The sequence below is a fragment of the Dama dama genome, chromosome X (assembly GCF_033118175.1).
Source record: "Dama dama isolate Ldn47 chromosome X, ASM3311817v1, whole genome shotgun sequence".
Classification (NCBI taxonomy): Eukaryota; Metazoa; Chordata; class Mammalia; order Artiodactyla; family Cervidae; genus Dama; species Dama dama.
In genome coordinates, this window is record NC_083714.1 from 91,401,510 (window position 1) to 91,426,277 (window position 24,768).

Genomic DNA, 24,768 nt, shown 5'->3' on the forward strand with positions numbered 1-24,768 from the left:
ACAGAGAGTTGGACACAACTTAGCGACTAAACAACAACATGTATTTCTTCTCTCTGGAATCTTTCTTCTTTCTTTTCTGCATAGATGATTCCTACTTCGTCTTTCAGATCTCAGCTCAAATGTAGAAGAAGCCTTCTTCTCAGAGTAGATATTTAACAGAAGATCCTGTTCATACTTTCACAGTGGCCTATAGTACACTATTCCAGGTTATAATACATTGGTATGATTGTGTGCTTAATGTTTGTTTGTCTCTCCCACTAGGAGAGTTTCATGAAGGCAGAAACTGTCTTCTTTGCTCAACAATATATTCCAGCACAGTACCTGGCACATAATAGTGTTCGGTAAATATTTATTGTTGGAATGGATTAACAAATGACCAGGAAGAAAAGCATTTCTGGCAACAGGAGTACACATGAAAGCAAACAAAGAAGCAGCACTGAATAAGGTACTTTATAATTAACGTGATTTTGTAAACAGATAAATTACTTATATTTTCTATAGTGAACCTTAGGAGGAAGGAAATAAAGGACAATAAAAGGAAGGAAGACAACAGATTAAATGAGTTGTAATTATTATCACTGAGGAGGAAGCTAGAGATGGAGTGAGCGCTAGACTGTTGAGAAACACTAGATTCCCACTGGGAAGAGTACTATACCAAGAAAAGCTGACGCCCCTGCCAAGGGGGTCAATCTCGCTACCTGCTACTCTGCCAGTGCTATTGAGCTGTTGCACAGTCATACTGATGCCACCACAAATTCATGTTCCTAGTCAGCTACTTCTTCCATTTCCAAGACTTTAAGCCTTCTGAGGTCTCTTCAATCCCTCTATGCTATCATCTGCTTGATTGCTCTTAGAAGATAACCTTGTCTCCTACTTCACTGAGAAGAAAATGGTTACCAGGCTGAAAATCGCTCAATTTCCCTTGTTTATCTAAATTAGTGTCACTGTATCCTTCCTATCTAACCGCTTTTCTTCTAGTCTTATGGGCAGGTATTCCCTTTACTGTCTAAGCTGAAGCCCTCTTTATTTGTGCAGAGGATCTCAACTAAAAGAAAACACCTTATCAACTCATTCCTATTCTCAGTCTCTCCCAACTGGTTCTTTCATATGTTCAAGTCTCTTCCATATTTAAAAAAAACAACAACACAGATTTATATCCCTTGACCCTTGACTACCAGCTACTGTCTTCTTTTATCTTGCCTTCCTGAAAGAAAAGCCTACCAACTTCCTCCACTTCCTTGTCTAGCATTCACTGTCCATCCCATAGCAATCTGCTCCTATCACTCCCCTGACCCTCTTCTCACTGCAGTCATCAATAGCTTTCCTGCTGATAAAAAAAAAAAATCAATGAACTTTTTTAACCCTTATCTTTACACTTTATAAATTTATACTTTTGATAGCCCTCCTTGAAACTTTCTTCCCTTGTCTTCCATGAATCACTGATTTTCTCACTACCTGTTTGCTCTTTCTTCATCTCTCTTGTTGTTGGCTCTCCTTTCCCCCTTCCTTAAATACTGTTGTTACCTCCTGAGTTCTATCTAGCCTTCGTCTCTCTTCTTGGCCACTTGCTCACTCAGCAAATATTGAGTAAGTGCCTTTAACATGCCAGGCACTCTTCGATTTCATCTACTTTGTAACATCAGGTATCATCTAAATTCTCACTTTTGTCACTTAGTCATGTCTGACTCCTTGCGACCCCATGCACTACAGCATGCCAGGCTTCCCTGTCCATCACCAATTCCCAGAGCTTGCACAAACTCATGTCCATGGAGTCGGTGATGCCATCCAACCACCTCATCCCCTGTCATCCCCTTCTCCTCCTGCCTTCAATCTTTCCCAGCATCAGGGTCTTTTCCAATGAGTCAGTTCTTCACATCAGATGGCCAAAATATTGGAGCTTCAGCTTCAGCATCAGTCCTTCCAATGAATATTCAGGACTGATTTCATTTAGGATGGACTGGTTGGATCTCCTTGCAGTTCAAGGGGCACTCAAGAGTCTTCTCCAACACCACAGTTCAAAAGCATCAGTTCTTCAGTACTCAGCTTTCTTTCTTTTTTTTTTTTTTCGTACTCAGCTTTCTTTAAGGTCCGACTCTTACATCTATACATGCCTACTAGAAAAATCATAGCTTTGACTAGACGGACCTTTGTTGGCAAAGTAATGTTTCTGCTTTTTAATATGTTGTCTAGGTTTGTCATAGCTAAATGCTGATGACATACAAATCTGTATCTTCAGACCTCTCTACATTAAACCTGCATACCCAGCCATGTTTGAATAACTCTACTTAGATGTCCCTCAAGAGATTCAAACTCAAAATGCCCAAAACTAAATTTCATCATTTCCATTTCCCTGCCTGACCCCTATTTTCCTCCTAAATTCCCTGACTCAATGATTGTTACTACCATTTATTCAGTTGTCCAAGCAAAAAACCTGGGGATCAACTTTGATTCTCCCTACATACCCTTTCACATCAAATCTGTAACCACATTTGTAAGCTCTATACAGTCTACCTCCTTGTTTTTTGTTTGTTTGTTTCTATCAATAATTTGTCCCCCTTTCTTTATCTCTATTGCTCTGTCTTTAGTTCAGGCCATAGTGTTTATTTGAGTTATTATAATTCTTTAACCAGTCATATAAGGACCTTTGGGATCTGACTCCTGCATACCTCTCTTGCCCCATCTCTCACTGCTCACTTCTTTATCAGTGAAATATACAATGCCACCCTATAATCTTAAATATGACCAAAAAACATGTTCATAAGAGTTACTTTAACATGCCTCATACTAACAGAATGCTTAACCAACATCTCTAAAGTCCTGGTGGAGAAAAAGCTGAGAAATAGAAGCTCTATCATTCCACTCACATACTTGTAATTTTCCCCATCAAATGTTAAGTTCCTTCTACCTGTTGCTTCAGATGATTAAGTTCAGCTGTCTGGGGATCAATATTAACAACAGGTTTGTTCTTGATTTTTCTTGCTCTGTCAGCATAACGAAGAGTGTTTAATGTTTCCTCTAGATTGGAGTCAGCAGGACTCACACAGGCTATCATAAGAGTGTGGCTATTACCTCCTAGAGAATCTGAAAAAGAATAATGGAAGGAAGTGAAATCCAACAAGTAGGATGCAAGCAAAGCTGTCCACTGGGTTGGAGATTTCAATCTCAAAGCTGTAAGAAAATAATTAAGTATGTACAAATTTCCTATTGCATCAATATAAAAACAGTAAGAATTTCTGTTGTGTAAAATGATATAGTTTAGCATCCTATTGCATGTGTCCTCCTTAAGTGAGACTGTGACGTTAGCAGTTAATCAGGTTAAAACAACTGGGGCCTGGGCCAAGTAAGTTAGGAGCCACTATTAGGATTAAACATTCTTTGGATACTCCCTCTAGGTAGATTTTAACTCTTTAGGGAATTTTGCTTGTCAGCATTAATAAATATAGTAAGCAAGTTCATTTCCAGATACAAAGTGCTAAGTACAGTTGACACTCTACAGATTTTTTTGGCTCTCAAATCCATATATGAAGACATTTTTCCATTACCTTAGAAGCCTGCTTGCCAACAGGTCTCTCTCCTGTTTATCAACTGGACAGCTCTGTATGTAATAGTCCAAAAATCTGGCTTTTTATTAATATCTGTTCTATCTTTGCGTTCTCATCACTATCATTCTAAGTTACTCTCTAATTTTTTAGAGGCACTTTGGGCTTACCTTGAAGCAGTCGAGTCAACTTGGAATCTCTGTAGGGCACAAAGCCACCCTTTTTGTCATCTCCAAGAGCACTGATTACATTTCCCAAGCATAGGAGGCCTCGGTTAATATTAATACCTAGTAGTAGGAAAGAAAATTTAAATTGCTTGGTAACATCTAACATATACCTATCCTGAGAAAGAGAAACGAATAAAGACCCCATAGAATTATTAAGTCAGTAATCTTAAGAAAACCTTTTAATCCTGTTCACTTTTCCAAGAGTGTCTTTTTTTTCCCAAACAGAAAGCTCTATATAAAAGAAAAACATTATTTAAAAATCTTTAGTGTTCTTATCAAATATTCTTATGCTCTTTGAGAAACACACCATATTTTCCCTAGGTGGTATGGGTAGAAATGGGAATAAACATAATGCTGGTAGAAGCTGGAGATGTCCACTCTGATATTTTACTTTCTTTGCATCTCTTCCTCTTTCAAACAGTTGGTCTTCCAGTTAAGTAAAGTTCAAAGGGCAAAGGTGAAAGCACAATTAAGTCAGTTGGCACTTCTTGCCCTTTTCCATGGAAACAAAGCAGACAGACAGATGACAGATCACCATGACAACAACCACTTGTATAGTTATTTACTTTTTATACTTTTCTCTTGTTGCTTCAAATAGAGTAAACATTCTTTCCACTTCTTAAATTCCAAGGTTTACTTTTTCAACATTGTAATAATACGAGGTCCCTTGAAAGCCCCCATGGTTATGTTTATCTTAGAAAGTCTATATAGTATAATGGTTAAATGCATGGGCAATGGTGGCTAGGTTCTAATCCTGGCTTTGTCACTGACTAGTTATGCAATTTTGGGTAAGTTCTACAGAAGGGGGCAAATCTACCCACTTCATAGGTTGTGGTGGGGAGTTAATAAGATACCTTACACAAAACAAAGTTATATGACATATAAATGGCATCATGATTGTTAGTGCTATTCTACTTTACTTATTCAGCCACTGGACTCCCTTATAGATCTATACCTATAAGATCTATATAACAACTACATCTATAAGATCCTTAACTCCAAAATTCCTCTCTGACTGTATTCTACTACCATCCTTCTGTTTCTTTCATGGATGCTGTTCTTCACCCTTATTGTGGCTACAAATTTACTGACACTCTTTCTTTCTCTTTTTCACTGCACCACATGGCATACAGGATCGTAGTTCCCTGACCAAGGATCGAACCTGCACTCGCTGAAGTAGAAGCGTGGAGTCTTAACCACTAGACAAGCAGGGAAGTACCTACTGACTCTTTCTAATACCCTTGGTAGATCATCTTTCCTGGGCCTTAAACTACCTATTCTGAACCCCGCAGTCATTTCAGTTATACTTTCCCAAGCATTCATTAAACCCATGACCTTCTGCCATTCCCACCATGTCAATTCCCAGGCCTAGGTTAAACCAGTTGTGTGTGTGTGTGTGTGTGCGTGTGTGCGCACGCACGTGTGCTTCTCTCTACACTGCAATGCTGGAGAAAGTTACATAATCAAATGGACTGGATTCATCCATTATAAAACATGCTATCTGACCTTGGCTGAACCCTTGGTTAATTGACCATCTTCTCTTCTTCATTCTTCCTTCACCATGGCAGCTATTCTAAACACTTATCATTTCCAAGACTGGAAATCTACCTTCACTCTATTAGTATATGATTTCAACAAATACATTATGGTGATCAATTCTTCACAAGGGCTCCCTAACCTCCCCTCTCCTCACTTCACAGTCTTTCCTTTGCTGTTACCGATTCCTCTGTTCTTCTCCTTGTTTCAGGAGGAAATAACTACCTTTATTTTCCGTTCAGCCTCTGCCGGTGTTTCTATTCCCTTAATTTTCCCGGACCCTGGATCACTCAATCTTCCACCTCCCTCTTAGATCTTCAATTTATTTTCCCTTTACGAATTCCTTCTTTTAAGTTTATTCACATGCTCAAATATCCCAATATATAAGGCTGAGTGCCAAAGAACTGATGCCTTCAAATTGTGGTGCTGGAGAAGACTTGAGAGCCTCTTGGACAGCAAGGAGATCCAACCAGTCAATCCTAAAGGAATTCAATTCCTAAAGGAAATCAATGCTGAATACACTGGAAGGACTGATGCTGAAGCTCCAATATTTTGGCTGCTTGATGTGAAAAGCCAACTCATTGGAAAAGATCCTTATGCTGGGAAAGATTGAAGACAAGAGGAGAAGGGGATGACTGGGAAAGATTGAAGGCAAGAGGAGAAGGGGACGACAAAGGATGAGATGGTTGGATGGCATCACCGACTTGATGGACATGAGTTTGAGCAAACTCCAGGAGAAGGTAAAGGACAGGGAAGCTCAGCATGCTGCAGTCCATGGGGTCGCAAAGAGTCAGACATGACTGAGCAACTGTATGACAATGATGAAAACAAAAACAGTTCCCTCAAGCAACCATCTCTTTTTTTCCTTTTACTGCCATTTTCCAGGGCCATTTATCCCATCCAGGATGTGAAGGAGATCCTGCTGAGATTGATCAAACCTCACCATTGCCTGTACTAATCCTCATATTAGTTCAGTTCTTTCTCTTCTTATACCTTTTAGCCAAACAGAACATTGTGCCATCTTATTGGCCCATCTCCCATCTGGGATGTGAAGGAAAGACTGCTGAGGTGTTTCAAACCTATTAAACAAAATGTCCATCTATTACTTCACAGGAACAACAAAAAAGCCCAGATAAACCCTGAGAAGAAATTATAAGAATACTATGATCTAAGCAAGAAGCACAGACTTAAGAATAAAAAGGCTGAATTTTTTCTCCAAATGCGAGTTGGGGTTTTGGAATAGAAAAGGAGCAAGGGAAAAGAATGTCTCTCTGGAAAGAAATCATCACAAAAGAGCATCTGACTTCCTGTTGTTGAGAGAGAAATTCTTGACATGGATGGAGAATATATATCATAAAGACTGGGAAGAACATGTCTGAAGAGACTTAAAAGTTCTGATCAAGGATGGCTATGGAGAAAAATGCCTGGATAAAGTTGTAAGACCAGAAGTTACTCTTCTCTCTAAAAGATTGAGAACAAAAAATAATAAATAAATAAAAGATTGAGAACAGATCAAGTGAGGAAAGGATCAAGAGTACTACTCAAAGCTTCAGGTATTTGTTCACTAGGGCAACAAATAAATAATAGAGATTTTAACTTTAAAAAGGGACTAGAACTTCACAGGAGAAGGCAATGGCACCCCACTCCAGTACTCTTGCCTTGAAAATCCCGTGGACGGAGGAGTCTGATAGGCTGCAGTCCATGGGGTCACTAAGAGTTGGACACGACTGAGTGACTTCACTTTCACTTTCATGCATTGGAGAAGGAAATGGCAACCCACTCCAGTGTTCTTGCCTGGAGAATCCCAGGGACGGGGGAGCCTGGTGGGCTGCCGTCTGTGGGGTAGCACAAAGTTGGACACAACTGAAGCAACTCAGCAGCAGCAGCAGCAGAACTTCACAAGTATAATAAACACATGTTACAATAGGTTTTACAAGTAGATTAAAAGGGTATATTTGTCACAGGAGAGAAAAACAAGGTAGGAGAGAAAGGAGATAGCTCTATAGGAAGCAGCTCTCAACTGGGGACAATTTTGCTTTGTAGGACTTTTGACATCTGACAAAACGTGGTCCACTGGAGAAGGCAATGGCAAACCACTTCAGGATTCCTGCCTTGAGAACCCCACAGACAGTATGAAAAGGCAAAATATAGGACACTGAAAGATGAATTTCCCAGGTCGGTAGGTGCCCATTATGCTACTGGAGAAGAGTGGAGAAATAACACCAGAAAGAATGAAGAGAGAGCCAAAGCGAAAACAATGCCCAGTTGTGGATATGACTGGTGATGGAAGCAAAATCCAATGCTACAAAGAGCAATATTGCATAGGAACGTGGAATGTTAGGTCCATGAATCAAGGCAAATTGGAAGTGGTCAATCAGGAGATGGCAAGAGTGAACATTGACATTTTAGAAATCAGTGAACTACAATGGACTGGAATGGGCAAATTTACCTCAGATGACCATTATATCTACTACTGTGGGCAAGAATCCCTTAGAAGAAATGGAGTAGCCCTCATAGTCAACAAAAGAGTCTGAAATGCAGCAGTTGGGTGCAATCTCAAAAAAAAAACAAAAATAAAAAAAAAAAAAACAAAACCAGAATGATCTCTGTTAGTTTCCAAGGCAAACCATTCAATATCACAGTAAGCCAAGTCTATGCCCCAACCAGTAATGCTGAAGAAGCTGAAGTTGAATAGTTCTATGAAGACCTACAAGACCTTCTAGAACTAACACCAAAAAAAGATGTCCTTTTCATTATAGGGGACTGGAATACAAAAGTAGGAAGTCAAGAGATACCTGTGGTAACAGGCAAATTTGGCCTTGGAGTACAGAATGAAGCAGGGAAAAGGCTAACAGAGTTTTGCCAAGAGAACGCACTGGTCATAGCAAACACCCTCTTCCAACAACACAAGAGAAGAGACTACACATGGACATCACCAGATGGTCAACACTGAAATCAGATTGATTATATTCTTTGTAGCCAAAGATGGAGAAGCTCTATACAGTCAGCAAAAACAAGACCAGGAGCTGACTGTGGCTCAGATCATGAACTCCTTATTGCCAAATTCAGACTTAAATTGAAGAAAGTAGGGAAAACCACTAGACCATTCAGGTATGACCTAAATCAAATCAGCAGTGGCCACAGGACTGGAAAAGGTCAGTTTTCATTCCAATCCCAAAGAATGTTCAAACTACTGCACAACTGCACTCATCTCACATGCTAGCAAAGCAATGCTCAAAATTCTCCAAGCCAGGCTTCAGGAGTACGTGAACCGTGAAATTCCAGATGTTCAAGCTGGATTTAGAAAAGGCAGTAGAACCAGAGATCAAATTGCCAACATCTGATGGGTCATAGAAAAAGCAAGAGAATTCCAGAAAAACATCTACTTCTGCTTTGTTGACTACGCCAAAGTCTTTAACTGTGTGAATCACAACAAACTATGGAAAATTCTTAAAGAGATGGGAATACCAGATCACCTGACCCGCCTCCTGAGGAATCTGTATGCAGGTCAAGAAGCAACAGTTAAAACTGGACATGGAACAACAAACTGGTTCCAAATCAGGAAAGGAGTATGTCAAGGCTATATATTGTCACCATGCTTATTTAACTTATATGCTGAGTACATCATGCGAAATGCTGGGCTGGATGAAGCACAAGCTGGAATCAAGATTGCTGGGAGAAATACCAATAACTTCAGATATGCAGATGACACCACTCTTATGGCAGAAATCGAAAAGGAACTAAAGTGCCTCCTGATGAAAGTGAAAGAGAATGAAAAAGTTGGCTTAAAACTCAACATTCAAAAAAATAAGATCATGGCATCTGGTCCCATCATTTCACAGCAAATAGATGGGGAAACAATGGAAACAGTGAGAGACTTTATTTTGGGGGGCTCCAAAATCACTGCAGATGGTGACTGCAGCCATGAAATTAAAAGACGCTTTGCTCCTTGGAAGAAAAGTTATGACTAACCTGGACAGCATATTAAAAAGCAGAACCGTTAGTTTGCTGACAAAGCTCCATCTAGTCAAAGCTATGGTTTTTCCAGTAGTCATGTATACACATGAGAGTTGGACTATAAAGAAAGCTGAGTGCCAAAGAATTGATGCTTTTGAACTGTGGTGTTGGAGAAGACACTTGAGAGTCCCTTGGACTGCAAGGAGATCAAACCAGTCTATTCTAAAGGAAATCAGGCCTGAATATTCATTGGAAAGACTGATGCTGAAGCAGAAACTCCAATACTTTGGCCACCTGATGTGAAGAACTGACTCATTGGAAGAGATCTTGATTCTGGGAAAGACTGAAGGCAGGAGGAGAAGGGGATGACAGAAAATGAGATGGTTGGATGGCATCACCGACTTGATGGAAATGAGTTTGTGCAAGCTCCAGGAGTTGGTGATAGACAGGGATGCCTGCATGCTGCAGTCCATGGTGTCACAACAGTAGGACACGACTGAGTGACTGGACTGGACTGAACTGAACTGAGGACATTTGGTGATATCTGGAGACATTTTGGTTGTCACAACTTGAGAGGTCAGGGGGAGTACTACTGGCATCTCGTGAGTCGAGGGCAAGGATGCCACTAAACTTTCTACAATGCCCCGGACCGTCCTTGCCTCCCAATATTATTTGACCCAAAATGTCAATAGTGCAACAGCTGAGACACCCTGCTGTGTATGAGAAGAAAACATGTATGAGCCTAAGGCAGGTAGCACAGTCAAGAAGATTAGGGCGAAAAACAGAAGTAATATGATAGTATAGACACACTCTGCATAGTCAGAGAGAAAGGGAATGATCTGTTACTGCAATTGGTCACAAGACTTACAGGAGTAACTACTGAGAGGTGATAGGGTGAAAAGGAACTTAATTGGGAGACAGAATCTTAGCTCAAACTCTGCCTCTGGTACTTATCAATGTGTATGACCTTGGACAAGTCACTAAAACTTTCCTTTTATCCATGAAACAGGTGTAATACATACCTTGCTTACCTCATGAGGTTATGATAAAAATCCAATGTGATCTATAAAGTGCTATCCACATGTAAGTTATTATTAATAGGATAGAGAAGCTTAGTTAATGTAGTTATTTGCTAAGTTATGTGACATTGAAAGCAGAGCACCCAATACAGTCCTTATCTATTCTCAAGACAGTTTCTTCAGCAAAAGGATACTGCAAGAAGGAAATGGCTGCTTTGGCCTTCAAGTCAACACACACAGAAGAACTGACAGTGTAAGTGAAATGATGAGAATCTGGTTGTAGGGGACTGAGGTGCAGGGTCAAATATCAGTATGCTAGATGTTAAGAAAACAGATTTCTAAAACTCAGGGGAAAAGATAGTTATGCTTCTGGTACCGAAAGTCTAAAGGGGGAAAAGTATGAAAGGCTTTCAAAAAATAAAATTTTAATTATTTAAACACACATTATTCCAATAAAAATCGATATAGCTTCACAGGAATCAATGTAACAAAACTGCATACAAAAAGAACACAGAGAACATTAGACGAAGTTCTGTTCAAAACATAGGAGACTGACCATCAGCATTTCTTTCCCCACTAAGATACCATTAAAAGGAATTTAGAAAGCAATAACCCATAAGATCACAGAGCACAGGAGAGGAAGTACCAACAGGCAAGAGATTTCAATGTTTTTAGAGTACAGGTGGAGAGCAATAACTGACTCAGCAAGATGGAGGAGCCTCAATCTAAAATGACTGCAAAGGGACAATAATGATGATGACAGTGATAATAACAGCTAAGTTTATATAGTGTTTACTATAAGCCAGAAACTGTTCTAGGAACTTTATACATATTACCTCACTTAACCCTCACAGTGGTCCCATAAAGTGTGCATAAAGCATGATTATCCTTGTGTCAACAGATATGAGAGCTGAGGCACAAAGAGGTTAGGTAACTTGCCTAAGGTCACATAGCTAATAAGTGGCAGAGTCAGGATTCAAATGGAGGCAGTTGGGCTCCAAAGTCCATGATCCTAACCTCTATGCTCTATGGAAATGAGCTTATTTGCTCCCTTAGAGGCACCAGGTACCTTGGAAAGAGGAGAGACTTGAGGCAGAAAAGATGGGGTTGGTAGAAACTATATTTAAAGAAATCTTGAACTCTCAAGTCTTCCCTCCAGAGCCATGTGACTACTGTATCCCCCATTCTCAATCATCCCTAGTCTACTTAATGGGGTGAACTTTCCAGTACCCACCCATTAAATGTTGGTACTCTCTTTGGACTGTCTTAAGCTTTTTGCTTACTATATACATTCTTCCTGGATTATCTCATCCTTGCCTAGAGTTCCAATAAATATCTGTATTAATGACTCCCTCAAATCTGCATCTCCAAACCAGACCTCTTTCCTGTTGTCCAAAGCTATATTTTATCTGCCGACTGAATAACCTCCAGTGGGCTGTGCACACACGACATTGCATAACACAGACTTGAACAACACAGAATTCATCTTTCAGTGCAAATCTATTTCACTTCCAGCACTGTTCCTTTTCATTGTCTCACCATCTAACCAGTCACCCAACAAACAGCAAATCTGCCATATCCTGGACTCTCCCACTTTTCTCACCTCATACATTCGAGTCCTTTTCATTATTTAGTGAATATGTTCAATATTCTAGGCACTGTGCTAGGCATTATAGATACAAAGATGAATAAGTCACAATCCCTACTTTCAAAGAGTTAAAAATATAAAGGGAAGGAGACACACCAACAAAAAAAATTGCAAATATAATATTAAAGGAAAAGATAAAGATAGTAAAAATGAGTTCTCATAGGAGGGACTGGGAATTGAAAATTTGAGCTGAATTGTGAAGAATGACTAGGACAATGCTGATGGAGGAGGGAAGAGTAGGAAAAAAGAATGTAAGGGCATTCCAGGCAGAGAAGTAACACATGTCAAGGCACATATTTGTGAGAGAGGGAGAAGTAACATATGTCAAGGCACATATTTGTGAGAGAGGGCATCATACATTTAGCAACTACAGGTAGTTCAAAAGGAAAACAGTGCAAGTTACGAAATAAAGAGTAACAAATAATGAGGCCAGAGGACAATTAGGGGCAGATCATAAACAGCATATGTCATGCTCAGGTATCTGTATTTACCCTGTAGAACAGCGGTTTTCAAATTGTGTTCCTCAGAACCTTAGGGATATTTCAGGGACCCACAAAAATACTGCAGAGTTTCTGTAACTGTAATTTGAATTTTGTTTTAAAAATTATTTTTATTGTGGTAAAATATATAAAATATAAAAGGTACCATTTTAACAGCTTTTAAGTGTACAGTTCAGTGGCATTAAGTACATTTACACTGTTGTGCAACCATCACTGCTATTTAAAATTATTTTAACTATTTTAAATAAAACTGCATTTAAATGGCTCATTCTAATATGCTATAAAGCAAATCTTAACACACTGGAGTCTACTGACACATTATCTTGTACAGCAAGGTTAATTAATTTTTCTGAAGTCTTTGAATATACCTCTATTATTTGTACACATGTTTGAATTTTTTGCAAATGTGTAATTTAAGGCTGTAGCTGTGCACGAGACTTTTGCTCAGTTTATGTGCACACTCACAGAAAATTGTACAAATAACTGTACCACTGTAGCACATGAGCTTGTACTGAAACACCAGACAGAGGCAGTTACTCAATTCATGTGCTCATCCCATTTTCTTTTTCTTTTTTTCATTTATTTTTATTAGTTGGAGGCTAATCACTTTACAATACCACAGTGGGTCTTGTCATACATTGACATGAATCAGCCATGGATTTACATGTGTTCCCCATCCCGATCCCCACTCCCACCTCCCTTTCCACCCGATCCCTCTGGGTCTTCCCAGTGTGCCAGCCCCGAGCACTTGTCTCATGCATCCATTTTCATAGTCAGTTGTATGGTACCAAATGAACATGGAACTCAACATGTTATGATATGCTATTAAAGACAGTTTCACAATCTAAGTAGCCATTGATGGATGAATGAATAAAGAAAATGTGGTACACACTCACAGAGGAATATTATTCAGCCACCAAAAATAAGACCTTGCCTTTTTTTAACATGGATGGACCCTGAGGGCTTCATGCTGAGTGAAATAAATCAGATGGAGAAAGACAAACATTGCATGTCCTTACTTATATGTGGAATCTAAAAAAGCTGAACTCATAGAAAGAGAGTAGAATGGTGGTGGCCAGAGGCTGAGAGGTAGGGGAAATAGAGAGATGTTGGTCAAAGGCTACAAACATCCAGCTATTAGATGAGTAAGTTCTGGGATTTCACATACAGCACGGTGACTATAATCAACAGTACTGTATTATGTACTTGATGGTTGTTAAGAGAGTAAATCTTTTTTTAATTAAAACATTTTTATTGAGATAGCATTTGTTTATAACAATATATGTTCCAGGTGCACAAGATTACACTTCTACTTCTATATACACTATAGTGTGCTCACCATGAAAATTTCCTTACTTATTTCATCTTTCCCTGATCCCCTTCCCCTCTGGTAACCACTACTCTGTTCTAAGGGAGTAAAGTTTAAACGTTATCACCACACACACAAAAATGGTAATCATATGAGGAGATGGAAGTGTTAACTAACCTTATTGTGGTAATCATTTTGAAATAAATACATGTGTCAAATCATCACATTGTATAACCTAAACATAATATATGCTATATGTCAAGAATATCTCAATAAAGTTGGGAAAACAAGATGAAATGCAATAGTGTATATGAAGCACTTAGCCAATGGCACTCAAAAAAAGATGATTTCAGAGCTTCTTGTAAGTTTTGTGAGTGTCTTGTTAGACATTAATAGTTATTATATAACATAAATTAGGAAATATATTGTTAGTGATCCAACATTGAATTTAAATGTCCTATCACTTCTCATCGAAGCTCCTAGATCAGCTTAATAATTGAAAAGACTGTAAAGTAGGCTGTTAAAAAATATTTATAACTCAAAATTATGTATTAGTATGAATCAGGATTTTCTTGATAATGTATGACAAGAAAAAATTATAGAAAAAAATTAGATACAAAACCTTAAAGAAGATTGTAGTTGTCATCCAGAATCCCCATCATGTTATATACTAAGAACTAAGAATGTTCATTGGAGCCTAGTGTGCAAAAGTCTGGAACCAACCTAATGTTCATCAATAGGGAAATGGTATAATAAATACAATGGCACATCTATACAATATATGGACATGAAAAAGAACACAGTAGAGGTGTATATGCTAATATGGAACAATCTCCATAAATAAAGAGTAGATTAGAAGAGAGTACATAGAATACTTCCACTTAAATAGAGAGACCATCTAAACACCTAGACAAGGGATCTGGGGAGAGAGAAAAAATATTTTTCTTTATACTGCATTAAAAATATTTACTTTGAAATAATTATATATTCACAGGAAGCTGCAAGAAATATGTACAGCAAGGTCTTGTGTACCATTCACTCAGCCTCCCCCAATGGTAACTATGTAACATAACCATAGTACAATAATCAGCAAAGGGAAATTAACATTAGCACAATCCCCAGATGTTATTTAGTTTTTATATATACTCTGTGTATGCGTATAGTTTTGTATAAAATCACATGTATAACTTCATGAAATGATCACCAAAATCAAGATACAGAACTTTTCTATCATCTTAAGGGTCTCCTGTACTACCCTTTCTAGGCACACTTACCTCTTCACACTCCAATCCCTACACCCTGACAACCATTAATCTTTCTCCCCTACAATTTTGCTAGTTCAACAACGTATAAACAGCACGTATAGTGTATAACCTTTTGAGACTAGCCCTTTTTTTTCACTCAGCATAATAATAATAATCCATTCAAGGAATCTGTTTCAATAGTTCATTCTTTTTTACTGCTGAGTAGTATTACATAGTGTGGATGTACCACAGTTTGTTTAACCATTCATTTACCTGCTCGTAGACATTTGAAATGCTTCCAGTTTTTGGTTATTACAATAGAGCAGCTATGAACATTTATGTACAGGTTTTTGTGTGAACATTCACTTTCTCTGGAATAAGTGTTCAATAGTGCAATGTATGAGAAATTCGATTTCACCACATTCTTGCCAGAATTTGATATTTTTTCTTTTAGTTATTTTGAGAGGTATGCAATCTTCTTGTGGTTTTTACTTGTATTTGGTTAATGACTAAGGATGCTAAACATCTTTTCATGTGCTTCCTGCCATCTGTATATTCTCTTCAGTGTAATATCTGTTCGTGTCTTGCTCATTTTCTAGTTGTATTGCTTTTTATACTATTGAATTTTGAAAGTTCTTCATATATTCTAGATACAAGTCCTTTGTTAAATGTATTGCATTTTTTTTTGTATTGCATTTTTTACCATGAACAATTTCATGATATACAAGTGAATATAAAGAAAGAAATTGTGATAATAAAATAGCTGTAATATTCTTATTGCTTGAAGATTGACCTACTCAGTGTTATATATCTGAACTTACAAAGTAAATTTATGTGAATTTTCAAATCTGTTTCTTAATTTATTTCAACCATGAGAATTTATGACTTCATTAAAAATAGTTCCTCTGCTTTAAAAGGAAGGCAGATTAAAAACATCTATTGTAGATGATGGACACAAATGAAAGGTTTTGAAGAGGGCATAAACATGATCAAATTTAGACTTAGAAATATTGTTTTGGTAGTCATTTGGAAGGTAGATTTGGGAGTTAAAAAACTGGTGTTTAAGAAACCATTTAGAAGGTTATTTAAATAGTTCAGTTGAGAGATCGTTAAGGACTGGAACCATGGGAGAGGAACAAAGTCTTGAGAAGTTAAAGGTGTTTAAGACATAAAATGACATAACCAAAAGACTTTTTGGATGTGGGAGACAAGAAAGAGAATGAATACAGCATGTGCTCATATTTCAGGAGTAGGGCAGATATTCATATATCTGGCCAGTCAATGGTTATAGAACACCTACTGTGTGTCAGGCACAGTGCTTAGCACAGGTGGCAAGAAAATACCAACTGGTCTCTCCCTTCAAGGAACTCAAAATTTAACAAGAAAAGAAGACAATATAATTACAATAAAAAGAGAGAATGCTGCGAGACTCAGGCTAACAATCAACTGAGAAGGGTGATAATCTTTTATATATCATGAAAATGCTTTGGATTACAGTCTTTTAGGTACATGCATTTGTCAAAATTCAGCTAAGATACACTTAAAATTTGTGCTTTTCATTGTAAATTTTACATTAAAAAATCTACTCAAATATTTTAACTTCAATTAATAATACAAAAGCTTAAGAATTTGGGAGAAAAAAAAAGAATTTGGGAGGAAGTGTACTAATGTGTGCAATTTATTTAAAAATGCATTTTAAGAAAGAATGTAGATTAATAAGTAGATAAATGGACAGATATGTAATAAAGGAAATATACTAAAATATTAATGGTAGAATCCAGATGCTAGATGTAGAAATGTTCCTGTATAATCCTTGTTGTCTCTTTGAAAATTTGAAAGTGTTAGGAAAAAACAGTATGGGAGCATCAACTGATAGAAAGTCTTCAACCCAAGAAAGAGGTTTTATAGATGGGTGACATCCAAACTGTGAATTGAAATATCAGTAGGAACCACCAGTCAGACCAAAAGGAGAAAAAACTAAGGCATTCAATGAGGGCCTATGACAATATGTCAGGCACTATGCCAGGCCCTAGGGGTTCAAAGATGAATAAGACCTAGTTTCCACTTTTGATTGGCTTGCTGTCTACTGGAAGTCAGGCAAGGAGATGGCTATAGTACAGAGTTGGGGTAGTGTTAGCATAGGAAAGAAGCAAGCACTAGATGCAGGGGTTGGGGGTGGGAGAAGTTGGAGGCAGTCAAAGAACTGGAGGTCGTTCAAGGGGATGAAATTGGAGCTGAGTAGTGAAGGGTGAAATAGAATAAGCCACATGAAGACAGGGGGAAGGCATTTTTGGCAGAGGAAACGGGATGTACAAAGACGCATAGAACGAGTAAGAACTTAGCACACTTAGTATGGCTAAGCAGACTGTGACAAAGGGCTGGGGAGAGAAGAAGCTAGCCAGGTAGGCAAGGCTGGAGCGTGAAGGTCACGCTAAGTGCCTGGTACAAAGTGAGGAGCTGGGAAGAGCTCTAAGAAGGACTATCCAGTTTAGGGAGAGCATCCTGGCTGCTGGTCGGGAGATAACTTGAACAGGTGCCTAACTGAAGATAAGGAATTCAGTTAGAAAGCTTGCTATATGCTAATGATGAAGGCCTGAATGAAGGTAGCAGTAGTAAGGGTAGAGAAAAGAAAGTGACTTGAGAGATGAGAAAGTAAGACTGACAGGACTTGGTGACTGATGGGATTGGAAGGAGGAGTCAGAGTGAAGGAAGAATGTGAAATGATGCCCTGGTTTCTGGCTTGGGTGACTGGGGGAATGCTGATATTACTGAACACAGGTAATGGAGGGACAGGTTTAACAGAGGCAGGGAGGGATGAGGAGTTCAGCTTTAGACACATGGCATGGGAGGTACCTGTGGGACATTCATGAGATGCCCCTTAGGCAAATACATTTATAGGCTGGAATGTAGATGCAAGATATGGGCTGGAGACAGAGGTTTTGGATCAGCAGCCTATGGGTAGGAGCTATAAGCATCTAAGCGTTGAGATAATTTAGGGTGGTGTAGAGGTGGCAAGGTGAGGGGCTTGAACAGTGGGAAGAGAAAGAAAAAAATCCCAGGCAGAACCTGGGCCATGTTTCAATTATAGGCAGGTAGAAGAAGAGGAGCCTGAGAAAGAGTCCTCAGAAAAGTAAGAGGAAGGGCTTCCCTGGTGATCCAGGGGTTAAGTATCTGACGTGCAATTTAGGGGACACTGGTTCGATCCCTGGTCCAGAAAGGAGCAACTGAGCCCACATGCCACAACTCCTGAGCTTGAACTCGAGAGCCCTTGAGCCGTAACTACTGAGCAATCATGCTGCAGTTACTGAAGCCTGGGTGCCTAGAGCCCATGCTCCACAACAAGAGAAGCCACTGCAATGAGAAGCCAGGCACCACAACTGCAGAGGAGCCCCCACTCACCGCAACTAGAGAAAAGCTCGTGCAGCAATTAAGGCCCAGTGCAGCCTAAAATAAAAATAAATAATTTTTAAAAAGAAAGAAAGAAAAGTAAGAGGAAACCCAGGAGAGGGTAGTGTCACAGATCCAAGGGAGCAAAGAGACTGTCCAGAAGAAGGGGCAGGGTGTCAGACCCAATGGAGTCACCAAGTAAGAGGACGATTGAAAAGAGCCTAATGGATTCAGTTATTCAGGTCACTGGTTGATCTCAGCAGCGACAGTTTCAATGGGATGAGGATGGAGGGCTGCCAAAAACGCAGAGTGAAAGGAAAAGGGAAAAGAGCAGTAGTGTGAGGAGGATGAAGGATTTTGTTTGTTTTAAAATGGGAGAAACACATTGGTATGTTTCTATGCTGAGGGGGGAAAGCCAATACAAGTACCACAGTGCAGAGATCTGAAACAACAGTACTGTTTGGAAAGCAGGGAGTAGAGACTGCTATGGCTAGATCCCTATAGTTTGTGGGGAAGTGGTGAGAGATGAAGCTGGAAATACAGAGGGGCCAGAAAATGACCAGGTAGCTCCCTGGTCATACAGAATTTCAAAGAAGAAATACATTAGAAGATAAAATAGTTATAAAAAGTGACATCAAAAACCCAAGACTTAAGTTGGACCTTGAAAGATAGCTATGTTGCAGATAGTCTGATGGGGAATGGGGAGAATGACTTCAGTGTGGGAGAGAAGGGGAGACAGCTGTGATGTGTACACAGAAGCCAGAAATAGCAGGGTATGTTGTGGAGGCCATGTAGCTGGAGGAGAGAGCGTGGGCAGAGAAGCTGTGAAAGACAGCTGAGGAGGTAAACTGGGACCAGGGTACAAAGGTTTGGAAGGCCTAGCCATAGTTTTTAGAATTCATCCTATAAGCAGTGATGTGCTACTTCGTTTCTAAGCAGAGGAGGTGCCATGCACAAAGTGGTATTTTAAGGAGATCAGCATAGCTATGATATTTAGAAGGAAAAAATCCTCAGAGTGACAGTGTTAGGAGACTCCTGACCAGGTGTGTTGGGAAAGGCATGGGCTTCGCAGAGGCAGCAGGAACAGACTGGAAGTGGGTGAACTGTGGCAATATTGCTAAGGAAGAACTAATAGCAGGTGATGGGTACTGATTACTAGTCAAGGAAATCATGCTGAGTACAATAATTAGCATATTATTAAGAACAGAAAGAAGCAAAAGAAACCGAAAAGGAGTAGTTTGAGTTAAGAAAAGAACTAGGAGAGTGAGGATTCACAAACAAGAAGAGTTTCAAGATGGATATGTTCAAGTGTCAATGCCACAAAGAAGTCAGGTAAGATGGACACTGAAAAGAACCAATTCATTTTGGCAATTAAGATATCACTGGTGATCTTTTACACAGTAGTTTTAGCAAGGTGGGTATAGATTACGGAGAGAGTGAATCAGGTTCCTAGATACAAAGTCAGTATTAAAAAATAAATTTTACTTCCATATACCAAAAGCAAAATTAGAATATAAAATTTTAAAAGATTATATTTATCCTGGTTACATGAATTTATTCAGTTTATGAGAATTCAGCAAGCTATTCACTTATGATATATGTACTTTTCTGTTTGTATATCATACTTTACTAAAAAGATTTTAAAATATCACTTGCAATACAGTCAAAATACAAATTACCCAAGAATAGAACAAAAGATGTATAAGATGTCTATAAGGAAAATTATTGAGAAATATTAAAGAAGTCCTCAATAAGTGAGGAGATATACATAGATTTGGAAGACTTGTTTTTACTTAATATTTTACTTAATAGAACAGAGTACCAGAAACAGACAAAGGCACTTAATATATGACAGAAGTGGCACTGCTCATTAGAGGGAAAAGGATGGATTTTTCAATAAATACTGCTAGGACAAATGGGTGTTTATATGGAAAATGAAAACTGGACCCCTATATAATTCCATGTTTATAGAAGAATCATAAATGAAAAGAGAGTGAATGAGCAAGTCAGAGATGAATAAGATATTAGTAAAACATGTGGGGTGGGGAGGTTTGCAATAAATATAACTGAACAGTGACTTGCCTTGAGAACCCCATGAACAGTATGAAAAGACAAAAAGATATGACACTGAAAGATGAACTCCCCAGGTTGGAAGGTGTCCACTGTGCTATTGGAGAAGAGTGGAGAAGTAACTCCAGAAAGAAGGAAGAAAAGGAGCCAAAGTGAAAACAATACCCAGTTGTGGATATGACTGGTGATGGAAGTGAAGTCCGATGTTATAAAGAGCAATATTGCATAGGAACCTGGAATGTTAGGTCCATGAATCAAGGCAAATTGGAAGTGGTCAAACAGGACATGGCAAGAGTGAACACAGACATTTTAGAAATCAGTGAACTACAATGGACTGGAATGGGCAAATTTACCTCAGATGACCATTATATCTACTACTGTGGGCAAGAATCCCTTAGAAGAAATGGAGTAGCCCTTATAGTCAACAAAAGAGTCCAAAATGCAGTACTTGGGTGCAATCTCAAAAACAACAGAATGATCTGTTCATTTCCAAGGCAAACCATTCAATTACACATGGACATCACCAGATGGTCAATACCGAAATCAGATTGATTATATTCTTTGCAGCCAAAGATGGAGAAGCTCCATACCACTAGCAAAAACAAGACCGGGAGCTGACTGAGGCTCAGATCATGAATTCCTTATTGCAAAATTCAGACTTAAATTGAAGAAAGTAGGGAAAACCACTAGACCATTCAGGTATGACCTAAATCAAATCCCTTAGAGTGGAAGTGACAAAATAGATTCAAGGGATTAGAAATGATAGAGTGCCTGAAGAACTATGGATGGAGGATCGTAACACTGTACAGAAGGTGGTGATCAAAGCCATCTCCAAGAAGAAGAAATGCAAAAAGGCAAAACTGTTGTCTGAGGAGGCCTTACAAATAGCTGAGAAAAGAAGAGAAGTGAAAGGCAAAGGAGAAAAGGAAAGATATATCCACCTAAATGCAGAGTTCCAAAGAATAGCTGGGAGAGATAAGAAAGCCTTCCTCAGGGGTCAATGCAAAGAAACAGAGGAAAAGAATAGAATGGGAAAGACTAGAGATCTCTTCAAGAAAATTAGAGATACCAAGGGAACATTTCATGCAAAGATGGGCACAATAAAGGACAGAAATTGTATGGACCTAACAGAAGCAGAAGATATTAAGAACAGGTGGCAAGAATACACAGAACTATACAAATAAGATCTTCACGACCCAGATAACCATGATGGTGTGATCACTCACCTAGAGCCAGACATCCTGAAGTGTGAAGTCAAGTGGGCCTTAGGAAGCATCACTATGAGCAAAGCTAGTGGAGGTGACGGAATTCCAGTTGAACTATTTCAAATTCTAAAAGATGATGCTGTGAAAGTGCTGCACTCAATATGCCAGCAAATTTGGAAAACTCAGCAGTGGCCACAGGACTGGAACAGGTCAGTTTTCATTGTAATTCCAAAGAAGGGCAATGCCAAAGAATGCTCAAACTACCGCACAATTGCACTCATCTCACACACTAGCAAAATAATGCTCAAAATTCTCCAAGTGAGGCTTCAACAGTACATGAACTGAGAGCTTCCAAAGGTTCGAGCTGGATTTAGAAAAGGCAGAGGAATCAGAGATCAAATTGCCAACATCCATTGGATCATAGAAAAAGCAAGAGAGTTCCATAAAAATATCTACTTCTGCTACATTGGCTATGCTAAAGCTTTTGTGTGGATCACAACAAACTGTAAAATCCTTCAAGAGATGGGAATACCAGACTATCTGACCTGCCTCCTGAGAAATCTGTATGCAGGTCAAGAAGCAACAGTTAGAACCGGACATGGAACAACAGACCGTTTCCAAATTAGGAAAGGAGTACATCAAGGCCATATACTGTCACCTTGATTATTTAATGCAGCCATGAAATTAAAAGATGCTTACTCCTTGGAAGGAAAGTTATGACCAACCTAGACAGCCTGGCTTGCTGCAGTCCATAGGGTGGCAGAGTCGGACACGACTGAGCTACTGAACTGAACATCATGCAAAATGCTGGACTGGATGAAGCACAAGCTGGAATCAAGACTGCTGGAAGAAATATCAATAATCTCAGATATGCAGATGACCCCACCCTCATGGTAGAAAGTGAAGAAGAACTAAAGAGACTCTTGATGAGGATGAAAAAGGATAGTGAAAAAGCTGGCTTAAAACTCAACATTCAAAAAATGAAGATCATGGCATCTGGTCCCATCACTTCATGGCAAATAGATGGGCAAACAATGGAAACAGTAAGAGACTTTATTTTCGTGGGCTCCAAAATCACTGCAGATGGTGACTGCAGCCATGAAATTAAAAGATGCTGGCTCCTTGCAAGAAAAGCTATGACCAATCTAGACAGCATATTAAAAAGCAGAGACATTACTTTGTCAACAAAGTTCCATCTAGTCAAATCTATGGTTTTTCCAATAGTCATGTATGGATGTGAGAGTTGGATCATAAAGAAAGCCAAACACTGAAGAATTGATGCTTTTGAACTCTGGTGCTGGAGAAGACTCTTGAGAGTCCCTTGAACTGCAAGGAGATCAAACCAGTCCATCCTAAAGGAGATCAGTCCTGGGTGTTCATTGGAAGGACTGATGCTGAAGCTGCAACTCCAATACTTTGGCCACCCGATGTGACGAACTGACTCATTGGAAAAGACCCTGATGCTCAGAAAGATTGAGGGCAGGAGGAGAAGGGGACGACAGAGGATGAGATGGTTGGATGGCATCACCGATTCAATGGACCTGAGTTTGAGCAAGCTCCAGGAGTTGCTGATGGACAGGGAAGCCTGGCCTGCTGCAGTCCTTGGGTTTGCAAAGTGTCTGACACAACTGAGCTACTGAACTGAAGAGTGACTAGAATGCACAGTATATAAAGAACTACTTTTTTAAAATCAGTAACAAACAGACCAATACAAAAGAAAAATGAGCAAGAATAGAATAAGCTTTTAATAGAAAAGAAAATATACATGGGCAATAAACATATGCAAAGGTGATCAACCATCCATCCAGGTAATGAAAATTAAAACCACAATGAAGTTTGCCACTCCACACCCACTGAACTGGCAACTGTTTAAAATTCTGCTAAATCATGTGGAATATAACCACCTCAGGAATGCTGAGCAACATGGACTTTCATACACTGGAACACTATGGAAGACAACTAGGTGTATATGTACCCTATGACCTAGTAATTCTACTTCTAGGTATATACGTTAAAAAATTCTTACACATATGGATCAGGATACATGAACAAAAATGCATTGATTATAAGAACCAAAAACTGGAAACGGAAATATCCATCACCAGTAGAAAGAATAAATAGTGGTATAATCATACAATGAAACTATACTGAAATGGAAATAAAAGAACTATGCCTATATGCAACATATGAACCTTTTACACAATGTTGAATAGAAGATGTAAGACATAAAAGATTACATATAGTACAATTCCACTTACATAAAGTTTAAAAGTAAACAGAAGTAAATTATATTGTTTAGATATGTATACACAAGTGGCACCACTATCAAGGAAAGCAAGGGAATTACTATCATAAGAATCAGGAGTGTTTACTTTTAAAGAAAAGGGAGGGGATTGTGAGCTGTGAGGGCTATATATGGGTGCTGGAAATGGTTTTTTTTTTTTTTTAATGTTTTGTTTTTAACCTAAGTGTAACTACATGGATGTTCACTTTATAATTATTAATAAACTATATACATGGTTTGTGCAATTTTCTGTAGGTATATCTCACCAAAAAAGGTAAGAGTGAATCACACATATTGCTAAGCAGTATAAACATTTTTAAGGAGTTTAAAGGGAAGCAGATAGGGTAGCAGTTACAGGAGAAATCAGGATTGAAGAAACTTGTGTATATATGTTTCCCAAAATATATGTACAAGAATATTCACAGCAGCACTATTCAATAGCTCCAGACTTGAAATTACTCAAATGCCCATCCAAGTAGAAAGGAATAAACTGTGGAATATGTATAGTAATGAAAATGAATACAACTACATGCAATAATATAGATGAATCTCACAAATATAATGTTGAGTTAGGGTTACTAGATTTAGCAAAAGAAAAATATACAGGATATCTAGCTAGTTAAATTTGAATATCAGATAAAGGGTGAATCATTTTTAATATATGTATCCTCCATGCAAAATGATTCACCATTTATCTGAAGTTCAAATTTAACTAACCAACCTGTATTTTCTTTGACAACCTTACATTGGATGAAAGAACTCAGACACAAAGGTTACCCTCTGGGGAAGATAGAGACTGGAAGTGGGCACAGGTGGTAATTCTAGGATGTTTATATATTGTTT

General features: G+C 38.7%; 1 protein-coding gene across 4 annotated transcripts in view; it reads right to left on the bottom strand.

Moving 5' to 3' along the window:
- Positions 1 to 24,768, bottom strand: part of KIF4A (kinesin family member 4A) — a 128,322-nt gene that overhangs the window by 72,960 nt on the left and 30,594 nt on the right. For all 4 annotated transcript variants that reach the window (XM_061136499.1, XM_061136500.1, XM_061136502.1 and 1 more), the window contains 2 exons: positions 3,710 to 3,826; positions 2,906 to 3,081 (listed from right to left, as the gene is read on the bottom strand). In XM_061136499.1, coding sequence (XP_060992482.1) covers positions 2,906 to 3,081; positions 3,710 to 3,826 — 293 coding nt within the window. The remainder of the gene's footprint in view (positions 1 to 2,905; positions 3,082 to 3,709; positions 3,827 to 24,768) is intronic.